General features: G+C 37.5%; 1 protein-coding gene across 1 annotated transcript; it reads right to left on the bottom strand.

Annotated features, from left to right (window-relative positions):
• Positions 1 to 1221: 1221 nt before the first annotated feature.
• LOC120487974 (uncharacterized) lies at positions 1222 to 17939 on the bottom strand. Its single transcript, XM_089119026.1, has 3 exons — positions 17812 to 17939; positions 13018 to 13324; positions 1222 to 1418 (listed from the first exon to the last, which is right to left on the bottom strand). Exons 1-3 carry the CDS (start codon positions 17899 to 17901, stop codon positions 1222 to 1224), a joined length of 594 nt encoding a protein of 197 aa, XP_088975152.1. The 5' UTR covers positions 17902 to 17939.
• Positions 17940 to 18198: the final 259 nt, after the last annotated feature.

Genomic DNA, 18198 nt, shown 5'->3' on the forward strand with positions numbered 1-18198 from the left:
CATGGGTTGCAAGAAAAAAAACTTCAACCTTAAACTCTTCATTAAATATTATCCTGTAATTGTTTAAGTGTTTCCTTTAGTTCTGTCATGTGTTGCAACCAGGGATTGAAATTAACAAATGTGATAAAAAAATCAACTGTGGCGGATAACGCTGTCAAATCACTCGCCAGTTTAGTGTGTTACTGTTTCCTCACTTTACAGGGGGAGAGTGTGTGTGTGTGTGTGTGAGAGAGACAAATATGTGTAAATACTTGTGATTCATCATGATATATTAAATAATCTGTGAATATCTGGCCTACTTGAACATCCACGTCACAACACACAAAATAAAACGATGCACTTTTCATTGAAGCAAAAGCGAAGATTAAAAAGCATTTGGTTAACAGAAAATACTTTGTTATTTTTCAACATCCTGAATTATTGTGATGTTCTTTGTACTGTATTAATCCGTCCACCTAAAACATGATTTTGGTAAAAAGGATGAGGATGAAAGAGGAAGGGCAGAGGGGGCTGGATGATAGGAATTTATTTAAGAAAATATTTTATAAATTCAAATATTCATATAAACTGTGACATAGTTCGTCTGGTTTATTTCTTTTTTCTTTGGTTTCATTTGACAGAAATATATATTTTTTTTATTATTATCTTGCATGCTCAACTTCAAGGTGGAAGCCCAAAAACATGTTACAGATATGAGTCTTGTGCAGTTTCTTTAAATTTGGCATATTTTTAGCTGTCAAACATCAAAATATTGACAACAAAATCAACAAAAATGTCACTGATAACAAGTGTATGTACACAGTATCCTGCAGCCTATGGTGAAGTCTGGTTTGAGTGACACACACACACACACACACACACACACACACATTTGTGCAGTGAAGTTCAAAAGAGAAGCAGTTTTGCCTGATTAAAATGTGTGCCTTTAAATCATGCAGTCGTGAGTTAAACATGTTTAATAGTGAGTGGTCAATTATGTTCTGTTTATGGAGATGTTAAAACTATCATTACTGATTCCCTACTACTAACAAATCACTACTACTACATTTGTTAGTATCACTACTAACAAATGCCAATCTGTAGTAAAGTCAGTGTTTTGCAGTCAGAGATTCAGAGCTCACAGTATCTCACCTGATGATGATCATCTCGACGTCTCCTGTTTCCTGTTTGAACAACAGTCTTTGGTCAATTAGAATACGAATACTTTTGTTTTAAATGTTTTTAAAGATTGTTTTGCACATTAAATATCTTATTTCTATTTTCTACAATCAGCTGTGTGTAATACTTGCTTGTTTGTTTAAATTTCTTGTAACAGACAATCCCACCAGCCACCAACAGACCACCAGCAGCAGCAGCACATATTACTGGTACAAGAACTGGAGATAAAACTAGAACTGGAACAACTGGTAATCCTGAATCTGGAACAGATGAAGACACACACACACATTATTACTAGAGATCGACTGATAATCAACTATATATAGAACAGGCCTGACTTCCTGCTCAGCTACTGTTCGGACGCTCCTGCTTACTGCTCCGCGCTTTGCTCTATCGCTTTAATATTTTTTATATATTTTATCTCCTTTTCACCTAATTTTAACTTCAGCAAATCAGCACAGTGCTCAGACGCTGGGATTACTTAAAAAGTACTTCACACTTTTATTCAACCAGCCTCTCACTGCTTACATTCCGGGGAAGAGAAAACACAACTCCCTACATTCATAAGGATAAGAAAATGCCTCTTCGGGAATCTACTTGCTGCTCTAACTGCCACAGACTTTTACAAAGGATTGCAGTTCTTGAAACAAAGTTAAATTCGGGACCGACAAATCAGACGGAAGGCACAACAGAGCTCCGTCGTGGACGCCCTCAGCGCACAGCCGGTGAGTCCCATGAATCTAGTGCTCCTCGACAAGCTATACTGACTGTAGAGAAACAAGCCGATCGACTTACAAATCGATGGCACAAACAGGGAGCGAGACCCAAAGGCACTCGAGACATCAGATTGTCACGAGCACCACATATTTTAGCAGTAGCATCATCTACCCCAGATATGACTCTGACCAGGATTGCAACCACTGGTCTCCTACCACCGCCTATTCATCTTGAGAACAGATTCGAAGTATTAATGAATGAGGAATCCCTGAATTTGACGAATGTGATCGAACACAGACTGAGTCAGCCTGTAGCTAACGCTGATGCTAACCGGCGCTCAAGGTCGAGCAGACAGCGGCACTCAGCTCAGAGCACAGCGGGGCCCAGGACTCTGATAGTGGGCGACTCCATAATCAGAAACATTAGTATCAGGGATACAACTACATGCTGTCTTCCACAAGGAACAACTTCTGATGTAAACAGGGAACTTCAGAACATTCTGGTGAAACATAAAACTGCAAATCGACTCATCATTCATGTGGGGAAGAACGATATTCATAAAGAGCAGTCGGAACTCCTTAAGAAGGATTTCAATGAACTTTTTGAAACACTTCAAAGACTGAAAGTTGAAACATTCATCAGTGGACCACTCCCAGCAAGAGGAACAAACAGGTTTTCACGGTTGCTTGGGCTCAACACATGGCTGCAAAAAACCTGCAATATAAAAGGAGTGAACTTTATTGACAACTTCAATCTTTTCTGGAGTCAGAGGCAACTGTTTCAACGGGATGGCCATCACCCAAACAAACTTGGTTCAAGAGTACTAAAGGACAATATCTACTTCTCCCTCCATCATCCTTCTGCTGTGTGTGGCAATCCATTCAACCTGAATGGCACTCACACACCTGGACATAGTATGAAAGACCACAGGACTTCATTTCAGCACCTGAATGGACATATTGCTGACACATCACACAAGGACAATGATAACACCACTCAGCCACAACAACAACCTCTGCTCACGGATACAATCTCAGCAGAGCTCTGCCCACAGAGCTCACCACAGACAGACTGTGACATATCAGAACTGCTCCCAGATTCAGCTCCCAAGGACGACTTTCTGGAAAACAACGAGGGAAACCAGGACAGCATTTTACACCCTCCAATAACACCAGAGCAACAGCCCATCTCACCTGACACGTTATCACTCTCTCCAGCATCTCCACTTCTGTGCTTCTCAGAGAAAATGGAACAACTGGTGTCTGCTGGAACCAAACTATCACACTCTTTTGCTGCAAGCCCCCAGATTCCAACCAAAAAACGGCAGGCCCCAAAACCCCCAAAGCTTTCGGGCCCAGCTCGCCCTCCCCCTCCCCCTCCTCGGAGAGCTCTTCGGCCTCTGCCACAGCGCCAGGGCCCACAGCCTCCCCCATCGGCTCGAGGTGAACCAAAAACAACTGATACTAGCTCTAAGTGAAATATCTCGGTTCCTTGCTATGAAAACAATAACTTTATCAAATGTTTACAGAACAAGCGGGAACCCAGTGTGCCTGAATCTTTCTCTATTGCTGTTCATTTACATGATAGAAAATCTAAGGCCTTCAACAGCCGTACAGCAAACCCATCTAATCTGGTGCCCATTACACGCCAAACTAAGACTGCTGTGGGGACAAAAAGTAAGACTATAAAGTTAGCACTTTTAAACATCCGCTCCATTAAAAATAAATCACTTCTAGTCAATGACTTAATAACCACACACAACCTGGACTTCATGTTTCTAACTGAAACTTGGCTAGAAGACAGCTGTAGTGCAACGGTCCTAAACGAAACATCCCCTCCTAACTTTACTTATATGAGTGTCTGCAGAGCGGGTAAGAGAGGCGGGGGTTTTTAGCTGCTCTTTTTAAAGATGTTTATCAATGTAAGCAAATATCATTTGGGAATTACCCCTCTTTCGAATATCTGGGTATTGTGTTAAAAGGTGCTCCACGTATTTTACTCATCATTGTTTACAGGCCTCCAAAATACTCTCCAGCCTTTGCTGAGGATTTTACTGAATTGCTATCAACAATTGCCTCTGAGTTTGACTGTTTTGCCATTGCTGGAGATTTTAACATTCACATAGATAACGCAGAAAACAATATGGCAAAAGAAATCAAAACTGTTTTAAAAACTTTTGATCTGACACAGCATGTACACGGTCCCACACACAATCGTGGACACACTCTAGATTTACTTATCAGTACGGGTTTAAACATCTCATCGATCGTTATTAAGGATGTAGCACTGTCTGATCATTTCTGTATTTTCTTTGATATATTAATCTCTCCTGCCGTTGAAGCTAGAGCTGTGTCTGTCAAGAAGAGATGCTTAAATGAGAACACTGGTGTGCTATTTATGAAGGCTATATCTTTAAAACCAAGCATATCTGCTGACTCTGTTGATTTTCTCCTTGATTCTTTTAACTCAAAAGTTAAGAGTGTAATTGATGATATTGCTCCTGTTAAAGTCAGGAAGAATAGTGGCAGACAAAAAGCACCTTGGAGAAACTCAACAGCTGTGCAAAATATGAAAAGACAATGCAGAAAAGCAGAACGCATGTGGCGGAAGACAAAACTTGTAGTCCATTACAACATCTACAAAGACAGCATCCACGCTTTCAATGGGGAACTAGGCAAAGCCAGACAGACTTTCTTCTCAAATATTATAAACAGCAATATAAACAACACACGCACTCTTTTTGCTACTGTAGAGAGACTGACAAACCCCCCGAGCCAGATTCCGATAGAAATGCTCTCAGACAGCAAGTGCAGTGAGTTTGCTTCTTTCTTCTCTGAGAAAATCAATAACATCAGAAAGGTGATCAGCACATCCTTGAGTTGCTCTGGGGTCAGGCAGATCAGACCACAACCTGAGAAAGTAGTTACTATGTCTGATTTCGAAGAAATTGATGACACAATTTTGGTAGAAACCGTACAGCACCTTAAAACATCAAACTGCGCCCTTGACTCACTTCCCACATCTTTTTTCAAAAGTGTGTTAAACTGTTTAGAAGCAGATCTCCTAGAAGTTGTAAATGCCTCACTTCGCTCTGGGAATTTTCCGAACTCCCTGAAAACTGCAGTTGTCAAGCCCCTCCTGAAAAAGAGCAATCTGGATAAGACCATCTTGAGCAATTATAGACCGATCTCAAATCTTCCTTTCATAGGCAAGATCATTGAAAAGGTTGTCTTCAATCAGCTGAACAAATTCTTAAGCTCAAATGGATATTTTGACAATTTTCAATCTGGTTTCCGATCGCATCACAGCACGGAGACAGCTCTCATAAAGATAATAAACGACATTCGCTTAAATACTGATACAGGCAAATTATCCGTGTTGGTACTACTCGACCTCAGTGCTGCATTTGACACTGTTGATCACAACATACTTCTTGACAGGCTGGAAAACTGGGTGGGGCTTTCTGGGATAGTCCTAAAATGGTTCAGGTCATACTTAGAAGGGAGAGGTTATTTTGTGAGTATGGGAGAACATAAGTCTGAGTGGACATCCATGACTTGCGGAGTCCCTCAGGGCTCGATTCTTGCGCCACTCCTATTCAACCTGTATATGCTCCCAATGAGCCAAATAATGAAAAAGAACCAAATAGCCTACCACAGCTATGCAGACGACACACAGCTCTACTTAGCCCTATCGCCTAACGATTACAGCCCCATTAACTCCCTGTGCCAATGCATTGATGAAGTAAACGGTTGGATGTGTCAAAACTTTCTGCAGTTAAACAAAGACAAAACTGAAGTTATTGCATTTGGAAACAAAGATGAAGTTCTCAAGGTGAATGCATACCTTGACGCTAGGGGTCTAACAACTAAAAATCAAGTCAGGAATCTTGGTGTGTCACTAGAGTCAGACCTTAGTTTCAATAGTCATGTCAAAGCAATAACTAAATCAGCATACTATCATCTGAAAAATATTTCAAGAATTAGATGCTTTGTTTCCAGTCAAGACTTAGAGAAACTTGTGCATGCTTTCATCACCAGCAGGGTGGATTACTGTAATGGCCTCCTCACTGGCCTTCCAAAAAAGACCATAAGACAGTTGCAGCTCATACAGAACGCTGCTGCCAGGATTCTGAGCAGGACCAGAAAATATGAACATATCACACCAGTCCTCAGGTCTTTACACTGGCTCCCAGTTACATTTAGGATTGATTTTAAAGTATTATTACTGGTATATAAATCATTTAATGGGTTAGGACCTCAATATATTGCAGATATGCTCACTGAATATAAACCCAACAGATCACTCAGATCATTAGGATCACATCAGCTAGAAATACCAAGGGTTCACTCTAAGCATGGAGAGTCTGCTTTTAGCTATTATGCCAGCCGCAGCTGGAACCAGCTTCCAGAAGAGATCAGGTGTGCTCCTACAGTAGTCACATTCAAATCAAGACTCAAAACACATCTGTTTAGCTGTGCATTTACTGAATGAGCACTGTGCCACTGTTCGTCCGACTGTTACTGCACTTCATTTTATTCTAAACTGTTTTAATTATTCTGATTTCTTTTGATTATTTTAATTTCTTCTATGTAAAGCACTTTGAATTGCCATTGTGTATGAAATGTGCTATATAAATAAACTTGCCTTGCCTTGCCTTGCCTATATAATCATTACTGTTGACTAATATTTACACCTTTATGCTTTCAGTATAAAGTTGTATGATGTTGATTCATTCGATAAATGGTGTGTGTTTCAGCAACAGCAGAGAAATCAGCGGATTCACATGAAAACTGACTAATATTGAGCATTTTTCTTTATTATTAACAAAAGAATTCAAAATTGTACAATTCATAATGTGACTCAATGTGAAAACAGTCAATCACTTTGTTGGCATTACATCATGGAGATTGTCCACAATGAAAACATTTACTGGAAGGATTTAACTGAATAAAAAAAAAGTTTCTCGCAGGGTTAAAATCAATCTATTACAGTTGCACATGTCCAACTATACTAATACTGCTTTTCGAGCTACTATTATTAATCACACACACACGCACGCACGCACACACACACACACACACACACACACATATATACATATATATATATATATATATATATATATATATATTTTTTTTTTATTATTTATTTAATAATTCAATGATAAAGACTTTTGACAGAAATAATATTTTGGTGGATCTTCTCCTAGTATTACAACATGTGTGTCCACCCGCATGGCCAATTCTGCAACGGGTATAAACAATCTGATCCCATCGGTTTGAGATTTGATAGCAATCATTCTTCCAACATTGGTGCTGATTTAAGGAAGTTTGTTCATTGCATATAAATCCCATTCCGTTTGCTATTTGTTATTAATATAGAAATGAATTATTGGTTTTATACCATAGACTGTAAAAAAAGATGGACGACGCCCCTTCGCTCTTTTCCATCAGAGAGAACCAAAGCCGCCAGTGTCTCGATATGACGCTGACATCTTGGGACTTGAGTCTGCGCACTTGCGTGTTTCGGGACCAGTCATGCGCAGTCGTGAGCAGGAAGTATTCACCTCATTCTCGCTGAATCAAACGCAAGCACACGCCCCGCACTTTCATTAAGTGTCCTCTGTCTGCTTCGTTCTTCTCCAATGATGTCTTCTAATCGCAAAACCTAGTTAAAATAAGGTAAATACAACTACCAACCACATAATCAACATTATTAAAAAAAGTCCGCTGGTGCTTTCAGTGACTACCTCGCACAGAGAACCTGTCAATCACAGCTGTCAATCATGATGTCAGAGCACCGTTATTTTATCATCACATAACTAACTAAAAACAAACTTATTTTAAAAACGAACACTTGAAATTACATCAACGTGACAGAAACTACAGTGAATGACAGAAACTATCTTTGGAAAAAGGATATGTGAAGTGTAATTTAATTGTTTAGTTGGTCTCGCATCCCATTGAATAACATGGGGAGGCGGGGGTTATGAGCTATACTAGGACCGGCCACAGGGGGGCGATCGAGACGTTTTGGATTCACTTTTGAGGGGTTGTGCGGCACGCTTGTTTTATACCCATAAGAGTTGCTGTGTGAATTCTGACGAGTCTATTTCCTCATTTCCTCTGATTTCATTAATTTCTCAGTCTTGTTGAGAATTAACAGAGATTTAATTAATAATAAAGTTTGTTGTCACCATAATGGAGATCAGTATTTGCTTTAGTAGGTCTCTTGACCCTTGACGTGTTGCATTCATCTCTCTCTGACTGCTGTAACAGTGAGTTTTAAAATACAATTGTTATAGCAAGAAAAGTCAATTGGAAATTCATCTGGTGTGTTTGGGATTATATGGTAATCCCATATATGGTAATCCCATATAATCCCATATAATTATATGGTAATCCAATGAATCAATGGTAGTATTCAAAAGTTTTATACAGCAGTGCATGCTGGTTTCCAGGATTGTATAAAACTCCCAGCATGCACTGCTGCACGAATAAAAGCAAAATTATTGCCACCATTGTTGAGATTAATGTGCTAAATTTTGATATCTTTGTGTTTCTACAAGACTGTGTAGCATTGTTTTTTTTTTTTGGTTTATGTATGATGTGTTAAAAAATGAGTCGTAATTTATTGCTGTGGTTTCACGGTGGTGGTAATGTAACACTTTTGGTTGAGGATTAAACCAGGCACGCGCAGAGGGGGGGGGGGGGGGGGGGGCGCGTTGGGTGCTCGAGCACCTGCCCTTTTGCCCCTTGGTGCCCAAAGTGCCCTTTTGTCAAGACAAAATTTCCTCTCCTTTTTTTGTATTTAAAGGCACTTTTGTGGATGCCTGCCCCATCTAACTAGTAGTAAAATGAATGAATAATAATTTAGCCGTAAATAAAATGACCCACATGATGACCTTTCACCTGATTCCTCACGCTGCACGCGCATTTTATAATTTCGCGCGGCTACGCGCAATCGCGCGTTCCCAGAGGATATCTTCAACTCTTGCGGCTGCTGGTAAGTGGTGTTTTATTCTCAGCGAAGTGATTTTGATGTTTGTTTACTTATTATTTTACTAGAACGACGTGAAGAGAGCATGCAGAGAGATGTTGTTTGTATTGCTGTGTGTAGGCTGTAGAAGTAACGTTAGCTTGCTGTTTGAGGGAGAAAAGTTTCACGGGCGTGGAGGGGTGTTATTTGACTAAAAACTATTATTTGTACTTTAAACTATTATTATTATTATTACAGTATTTATTAAAAAAATATTTTCACATAAAAATGATTATCACAACTCTGGTAAGTTGTCACATAGGCTTACCAGTATCTTATGTTTTGTGTGCAGAAGCCTCTGTGAACATCTGCCCTATTAACGTTACTATTATATACTATTATTGTATTATTATACTATAGCAGCCTGGGCAGAATCTGTAGCTTTAGTAGGTCAGTGAACTAGTGAGCCAGTTCCAAACACTGTCAGCAATCTTTACATCTTGTCATGGTCACATAAAAATAGTTTAATCAGCTAATACCCTATATTTCTGTTTATTTTAATGTCTACAGTCTCAGATCAACTCCAGCAGTATCAGCAGCAGCAGCAGTAACATCAACAGCAAAGGCAGCAAACTCACTTAAGGACTTGAGTAAGAATTTACCAGAACAGGCATCACATTAATGTTAAAAATCTTGTAAAGTATTAATTGCTGTTTCTGTTTGCTTTGTTTTTATTTTCATTGTATAAAATGTAACTCTTGTATTTTTGTAAATCAGTTTTTGCCATGAAAATAGCCACAGATGCTGATATGCCATTAAATAAAACTATACTGTACTGCACGAAACATGGGCCAGGTTGATTTTGTCCTATACAGTTCACTATAACAGCTGTTCTTTATTATTCTGTATAACAGAGAAGAAAAAGCCATCAGGTTGGGACAACTTAAGATGCTTCAGTTTCTAATCCCAGAGTTATATATAGAGCACATCAATTATTATTTTTTTTAATTTTAAACTTTAAATTTGTCTTTTCTGTTCTGGTTCTTTTTCAAAACTCCATCAATGCATTTGCTGCTGTATCGATGCAGAATCATCTGTATTGAAATATTACTGTATTGATATTTTGAGCACAGCCCTATAAAGCCTTGTTTCCATGTGCCCCATTTTATACTTTGAGCACCTGCCCCTACAGAGGTCTCTGCACGGCCCTGGATTAAACTCTGAATGAGTGAGAATGAATTCTTTAGTAAATGAACAGACAATATGATGATTTTCATATTTTGACAAATCAAATCATTAATAAACTGTGTGTTTGCACAAGTGGGACTTGTAAAAACACAGCTCAAGCGTCAGAAGAAAAACTAATGTTACAGCATCAGCATACCAACTAAAGCAAACACTGACTTTATAATGGTAACTTCAAACCAAACATTTTAAATTAAACATCTCAACAACATCTTCTATAGCCTGGATGCCAGCCCGAACTCCGCCCACAACATTTTTTGGTCTGGAAGTTCGGTCTGGACTCGAACCATTGAGAAGTAATTATGATCAGGCAAAAAAATGATCGGGCCAATCAAATTGCCAGGGCGGGCTTTATACGATAATGGACAGGTGATCTGCAGGGACGTAATCATCACGTTATCAAAGTGCGCTTGTCAAAGATGATGGCAGCTGGAGAATTGAGATGTATAGATTCCGCTGTCGCGTCTTTTGTAAAATAAATCGACAGTACATTAATTTTAATAGACAAACAGAAAACTGCAATCAAGGCATTTGTCGATCGGAAAGATACTTTTGGCGTCCTTCCTACATAATTCGGGAAAAGTGTAACTTATCAGCTGGCTCTAATGGTCGTTAAGAAGATGGGACGTAATGAAAAGCCTGTGGTCGTTGTGGTTTCTCCTTTGGTCGCACTCATGGAGGACCAAGTAAAAGAAGTAACACTCGTTATTTAACTTATAAAATAAATAAAGTAGGCTACGTTCTGTATTTGAAAACTGCGCTATGCAAAGGAGTTGACTTATGCGTTGCTCTGATTGGTTGTAGGTCTACCGACTATCCAATTGAGTGCAGAGGTTTTTTTTTTCCCGGTTCGGTTACGACACGCCTCATAATCAAAGCCCAATGGAGGAGTTTCAGACTCATATTCTCTCTTGAATATGAGTATGGCGAAGTCAGGCTACATCTTCTATAGATGTATGACAGAAATAAAGCTATACTGGTTACTAATAAGTGTAATAATGTGTAATGGCTGAAGTCAGTTGTAGTTCTTGTGTTTCTCTATTTTTTGTGTTCTTGTTGTTCCTCTGTCCTACAGTGATTCTGCTTGTTAACAGCAGGTGTTCATCACTAATGCTCAACAATCACTTACATATTCCCTTAATTATCTCACTGCAACACTGTCAATGTTACTTTTTTCTCTTTGTAGTGTGGATTTTCCTGTGGGGTTGAAAGGGTTAACAGTGTAAGATAAAAAGACACTCCCACAAAATGTATTTTAACAGCAATAAACTGTAAGTTATAAAACAGGTTATAATAATAAGATTTTAATATAATAAAATCTTGTTTTTTGGGTCACCATTGTGCTGAAGAGTAAAGCCTGTGCTTCTACAAACATTGACGATATGCTGTGTGTTGTTAAAAAGTTATTTTTTTGTAGTTTCTAATTAAATAAGTTAATAATAATACTTTGCTCACATTATTAATTCATTATAAATTTAGTTGATTCTTTTAAGTTGGTTTCTGCAAGTGAAGTTAGTTAACTCGAATTTTAGTGCATTTTTACAGTAAATACCTGGCAACAGTGTTGCCAGTATTTTACTGTAAAAATGCACTTAAACTAATAAGTTGTATTTTTTTGTTATGTAATGATCTGGCGAGAACGAAGCAGAGATCGAATCCAATCGCTAGCACTTTAATAATCCAACAAACAAATAAATAAAATAGGGGTAAACTCAGAACAGATAACTCAGAACAGGGAACTCAGAAACAGCGTAACATCAAACATTGACCGACACCCAACAACTGAAACACAGGGGTTTAAATACACAGACAAACAAGCTAAACGAGGGAACAAGGGGGCGTGGTTAATCAGAAACACATCAACAAGAAAAACTACAAAGGACTACAAAACATGGCACAGAACAGGAAATAACTAAAGTCCACACAAGACAAGGAAAACACAAGGCAGGAATCGTGACAAGTTAACTCGAGTTTTAGTGCATTTTTACAGTACTGTAAAAAAAACCTGGTAATGTCTAACAGTGTATTTGCATAATCAAATGCCAGAATATTAAAACTAATGATTCTGCTTTAAAAATTGGGCTGTGTTTACGGATGGATGTTCCTCTTGATGTATTTGAATGCTTTTTGAAGCAATGCAGGTCAGATGTTATAAATGACATTTACAATATGTAAGAGAAATGTAAGAGGTATAAAGTATTAAAGAATATATAAAGAATTATCAGCTTCCTTTTAGAGTGCTGTTACCCGTGTACACTATGCACTTATTATACTAATTACAATCACTGGGTAATAACTAGGTACTAACCCTGAACCTACCCCTAACGCATGAACTTACCTTATATTAGCAGTACTTTCTAGGCAAGTACACAGTAAATACAAACAATTACTGCAAAATGAAGCGTTACCATATTATCACTGTGAAAAGTTGCAAAGGTAGTTCGGCTTGATGCTTTTATTCTGTATATTGTTTACACACATTTTTTATTTTTTCCAACTAAAAGAAGATCTCAAGATATAATGTAATGTTGTGTACGTGTATATTTGCAAAGCTTGTTCTCATTAAACTTCAATTAAATAAACAAATATTAGGATATTCCTTCTTTATGAGCCCAAATATTATAATGCAACATTTATGAAAATGTCTATCTCTAATTTATATGAATAAAAGTTAAAGTTAAATTTGATCATCATATAAAGTGATTTACTATCTTCAGAAAATTTGGACTAACACGCTCAATTCATTTCTCTTTATGAAAATGTTGAACACGAAAATAAAACTTTTATAAACAATGATGAGATTTTAAAGGTAAAGAGAAAAAAAAACACCTCTGAATGTCAAAGCAAAATAGTTCACTAAACACATTAATGGTGTGATTTAAATGCACAACACTTGCTTTTAACATAATGACTCACCAATGACTGAAACATCGAAGCTCTTTTCACTGATGCTGCCGTCGATGCTGATGATCTCCAGTGTATATTCTCCAGAGTCTGTGTTTCTGGTGTTTGTGATGATCAGAGATCCAGACTGAGAACCCAGACTCAGTCTGTCTCCGAATCTCTCTTTACACTGAACATCTGTACAGATCTTACTCTGGTATCTATTGATTTGAGCGATGTGATAGCCTTTATAATACCAATTAATTTTGTATTGTTGGTTTGTTAGAACATTAGTTTTTAGAGTGACTGAATCTCCCTCCATCACAGACACTGAAGAAACCTGGAGAAGAAATGAAGAGTTCATTATGAGCTCAACAACACTATATATCAGGAAAGTGCTGTGACAGTGTTCATAAATATTGTGAATAGAGAAATCTGTCTTGATTTATAATGTAACATGTAATCAAACATCAGAAGATCATCATTGATTCACACATTCACTCATCAGACAATCATACATGAGTCTCATGAAGGATCTTATGCAACTTGATGATCATCATACAAACAACATCCTGATTCATAATTCTCATAATGTTGCATAACACGTGCTGTGTTCATCTTAACAAGAAGGAATCATACCAACTTTCTCAGTTGGTCGCACCTTTTTCTTTTTTTTTTTTGCTACATGCCATGTCAATGCATGCTGATGAATAGAGGTTTTAATGGACCAAAGCTAGTAAAGGCTTTCTGGGTTGCAGCATAAATACCAGCAGATGGTCTATGAATCCTTAGATGAATCTTAAAATCATACAAATATTTAAAAAGGTGCATTTCAAGCCTTTTTTTAATTGGATGATCAAGGTAAATCATCTTATTTTGTCTTATAGTAAACATGTTGCCTAATTTATAGTTTCCTATACCAGTTTATGATTTTTTCCTCATTGTTTTTCATGCAGCTGTGGTGCTTTTAAGTGATGATTCCTCAACTGCCCTTTAACCCTCATTGTTTTTGCTTTCAATTCAAAGATTTTGTTATGGGAGTGCTTATTCATTTTCCTCAAAAGTATCAAAAGATTTGTTCATTGCTGTTGATATCAGTCAAAATTAGCTCATTTTAATCAACAGCAAATCAGCCATACATTAAGACATAAAAGATGTTTAAAATGATTTATTAAATAAATAAATACAGCCCAATCCCAAAGGGATATATAAGTGATTGCTCCACACTTTAGTTGAGATGGGACGGATAATTCATAAAACAATACACTGCAATATGGTTTCTTGCAATAAATCATCAATAGGCTACCCTGGCACTAATGCAGATTGCAGCTTGCTTTACTGTCTACCAAAACAAGCATTTCGGTTTTTGAACAGCGTCCGTTTAATCAACTCTATTATGTTCAGTTTATGTTAAACTCACGCGAGAGCAATTCAAAAGCATACAGAACTGTCTGTTCTCTAATCGCTCTTGCGGTGCTTTGACATCATACACCGAGCGGTCTGTGCAACTGCTTTAAGAAAAAAATAAAAAAAATAAAACAGTGATAAATTTGAAGTGGGCGTAACCTGAAATCTTGCAGACAGATTTTATTGGGGTGAATGCTAATATCTTTATTATCGTTCTTTGTGTGAACTAGGGGTGTGCGATATTGACAACATTATATCTCGATATGTTCTGGGATTTTCTCTAACGATTATAGGCGATATTTTGCTGCGTGTGTTTTTTGTTTTGGTACTTTGGTAGGTTTAGGACTGCCGTGGACAGAGACTGTTGATATTATTGATCAGATGTTGATATTCTTCATACTATGTGTGGTGATCAGTTCACAGCAGTGACAGAAATTATATTTTCCAATATGTTTCAATTGATTATTACTTAATAAAGGGCATTTTTACCTTTAAAAGCCATTTTTTTAACCTAATTCAACTGTCAATTTCTCAAATTTAATTAAATTATAAAAATAAGATAGGCTGTTACCAATCAAATTATCAGTATCAACAAAAGTAATCTTTGCAATATTGATCTTTAAAATGATTTAAAACAAGAAAAGATACTTAAAATGTGAAAATGAAACCGCCAGTAGGGGGGCAGCAAGTCACTTTTAATGAGCAAAACATTGAGATTCAAACGATTAATTCAAACGGCTGATCCATTCAAGGAAAGAAACATTTGACTATCTTAAAATCCCGGTAAAGTCAATTCTACATTCTAAACACATAATAAATGTTAGAAATGTATTGCTAAAACGCATTACAAATACTGTGGACTGTGAAGTACTGAATTGTGAAGTTATACCGTTTTAAAGGGTTAGTTCACCCAAAAATGAAAATTCTGTCAGTATTTACTCACCCTCATGTTGTTCCAACCCCGTAAGACCTTCGTTCATCTTCGGAACACAAATTAAGATATTTAAGATATTAAGATCGCTCCTGCATACTAGTCCATAGGCTTCTTGAGGGAATGACTCTTGCTGTCCTCGAAAAGTCATTAAAGACATCGTTAAAATAGTCCAAATGACTACAGGGGCTCAATCTTAAGTTTATCAAACGACGAGAACACTTTTGTGCGCAAAAAAACAACAAAAATAACGACTTTATTTCAACTATTCGTTTATTTCTCCCTCTGCGCGAGTCAGGTTACTAGTTTAATAGCGTAAGCTTCTGTTATTGTACGTCACACGCATCACACACACATGACCAGCGTCGGCCAATAGTGAGCCTACGTGTGACGTAGCTCTACGCAATCACACTACGTTAACTGACTTACAGGCTCATGGAGAAGGAAGTGAATAGTTGAAATAAAGTCGTTATTTTTGTTGTTTTTTTGCGCACAAAAGTGTTCTCGTCGTTTGATAAACTTAAGCTTGAGCCCCTGTAGTCACTTGGACTATTTTAACGATGTCTTTAATGACTTTTCGGGGACAGCAAGAGCCAGTCCCTCAAGAAGCCTATGGACTGTATGCAGGAGCGATCTTAATATCTTAAATATCTTCATTTGTGTTCCGAAGATGAACGAAGGTCTTACGGGGTTGGAACAACATGAGGGTGAGTAAATACTGACAGAATTTTCATTTTTGGGTGAACTAACCCTTTAACAGTTTTTCATCATTGCTGTGTTCTGGATTTTTTGGGCGGGGCTAAAACTAGGCTTGATGACACACTGGACCCCTGAGCTCAGCCACTGAGGCTGGCCCCTCCCCTAACAATAGAAATGGAGTTAACAACATCAGTTTGCCGGCCGCCACTCAATCGCAAGTTAGTATTATTAGTTACTACAACCAACAGTTTGCTAGCTAGCTATGCCTTGATCACGGAAAAGCGTAGTACCAGGATGCGGTCACATAGAAAACTGCACTGTTGTGATGTTTATTACTAAATTACGCAGTGAAAGTGTGCACTTTAAATGCGCACCCGTTTGCTACTAGTCAAATCTACAAGACTAGGCTACATCATATGCACTCTCTCTCTCTGTGTGTGTGAGAGGGATAGGCTATACTCGATAATATCAAATCGCACATCGTTAAAACAACAATTACGATATTATCGCAGACGAGACGATGTATAGTGTGAAAGCCTTTAGGCCTACTGTGTGTTGTAAGGCTAATTTGAGGCGTCTGTTTTCTAGAGATAACATTTGCTTCTACAAACTTTGTGTTGGAGATGTTCTAAACAAACCCAGTGCCAGATGTATAATTTCCTTCTTGAGCATCAGTGAATGTTTTCAGGTTTCATAATAGTTTGCATCCCTCAAATCCCACCAGTATGAAAAAAGTGGTTCTCAAGAGAAGACTCAATATGATCCCATTTATTTTGTAATAAACTTCTTGCCAAAATCTGCAGATGCAATTAAGCCTCTCTATAGAGTATGAGTATACTCATTCAACTTCATTATGAATATTGAAACATTTCCAATTAAATAATTTTTATTTAATATTTTATTAGAAGAACTTTTCACCACATTGAGATGCAATGTACTTTACCATTTATTGACGTTTTAGTCTTGCTGTTTGAATCTCCCACATAAATAACAGTTTTCATTTACATTGTAGGCTAAGCATTTTGCAGAGGCAAACTAACATTGATCTGCAAGTGCAATACTTGAATACAATTTATGCACTTGCATCTATGTAAAATACATGCATACATTATGACGCTAAATTATATTTTAAGATTACGTGTTATACCATACGACCTGACCCCTGACCACATATAACGAGACATATCTGGCGCTATGACATTCGTCGATTGTTTTTTTTTTATCGTGGACAAGAAGCAAGATTGCATTTGCAACAAATAAATGCAAGAAAAATACAACTGATAAATGCATTTCTTTCAAATATAAGATTAGAGCTAATACAAAAAAGCTAAACACAAATAAATAAAGTCATTCCTGTCAAACTGAAGCAATCAGATACAAAACATGTACTGTAGCTAGGCTACTTTCGCGCTGCGTCAGCGGGCTAAAGCGCGAAGATATAAGAACCAAGACTGTGTAACAAACAAATCATAAGAACCAAGACTGGAACCAAGACTGTGTAACAAACAAATCATAGACCTATATAATATTTTTAAAAATGTTATAATGGTCATAAAACACACGCACGGCAAAATACAAAGGATAAATACATTTCTGTCGAATAACTAAAAAAAACAAGCCAATTCTTCCGCCGTTATCGTCGGCTGAAGGAGAGAACCTAAGCCTGTCTAAGAATGGTCAAATAACAACACACTGCAAAACACAAACGTGAAAGCATTTCTGTCAAACTGCTTAGATTAGAGTTCACCAAACAACGTCGGCAAGAAGAGAGACTAGTCTAAAAGTCTTACCATGATCGAGTAAACAGTAAACACCAGAGGAATCCTGGAAACTAATGATGTGATATAGGAACTAAGGACTCGGTCGGAGCTTGGCTGCATGCGTTCCAGTCCACTTTTAGAAACTCACTTTATGAGGCTATGTCCAGCTGTTGGATGGTTGCTAACCCTTCTATTATTGGCCGTATTTCTTAAAGGAACAGTTGTGTGGGAATTATGAGACTGCTCGGGCAGTGTTTTGAAAATATGTAGTACTCCTGTAAAAATGATCTTTTCTGCCTCTGTAAATGGTGCAGGGTTGGCTACACCATCTGGTAAATTTAACAAGACTGCTTATTCTGTATTTAAGTTCAATTTCTTACTAAATGTCTTTTAAAAGTATGGAGAAAAGTGACTTTA

Source organism: Pimephales promelas, chromosome 2 (genome assembly GCF_988280905.1).
Source record: "Pimephales promelas chromosome 2, fPimPro1.hap1.1, whole genome shotgun sequence".
Taxonomy (NCBI): domain Eukaryota; kingdom Metazoa; phylum Chordata; class Actinopteri; order Cypriniformes; family Leuciscidae; genus Pimephales; species Pimephales promelas.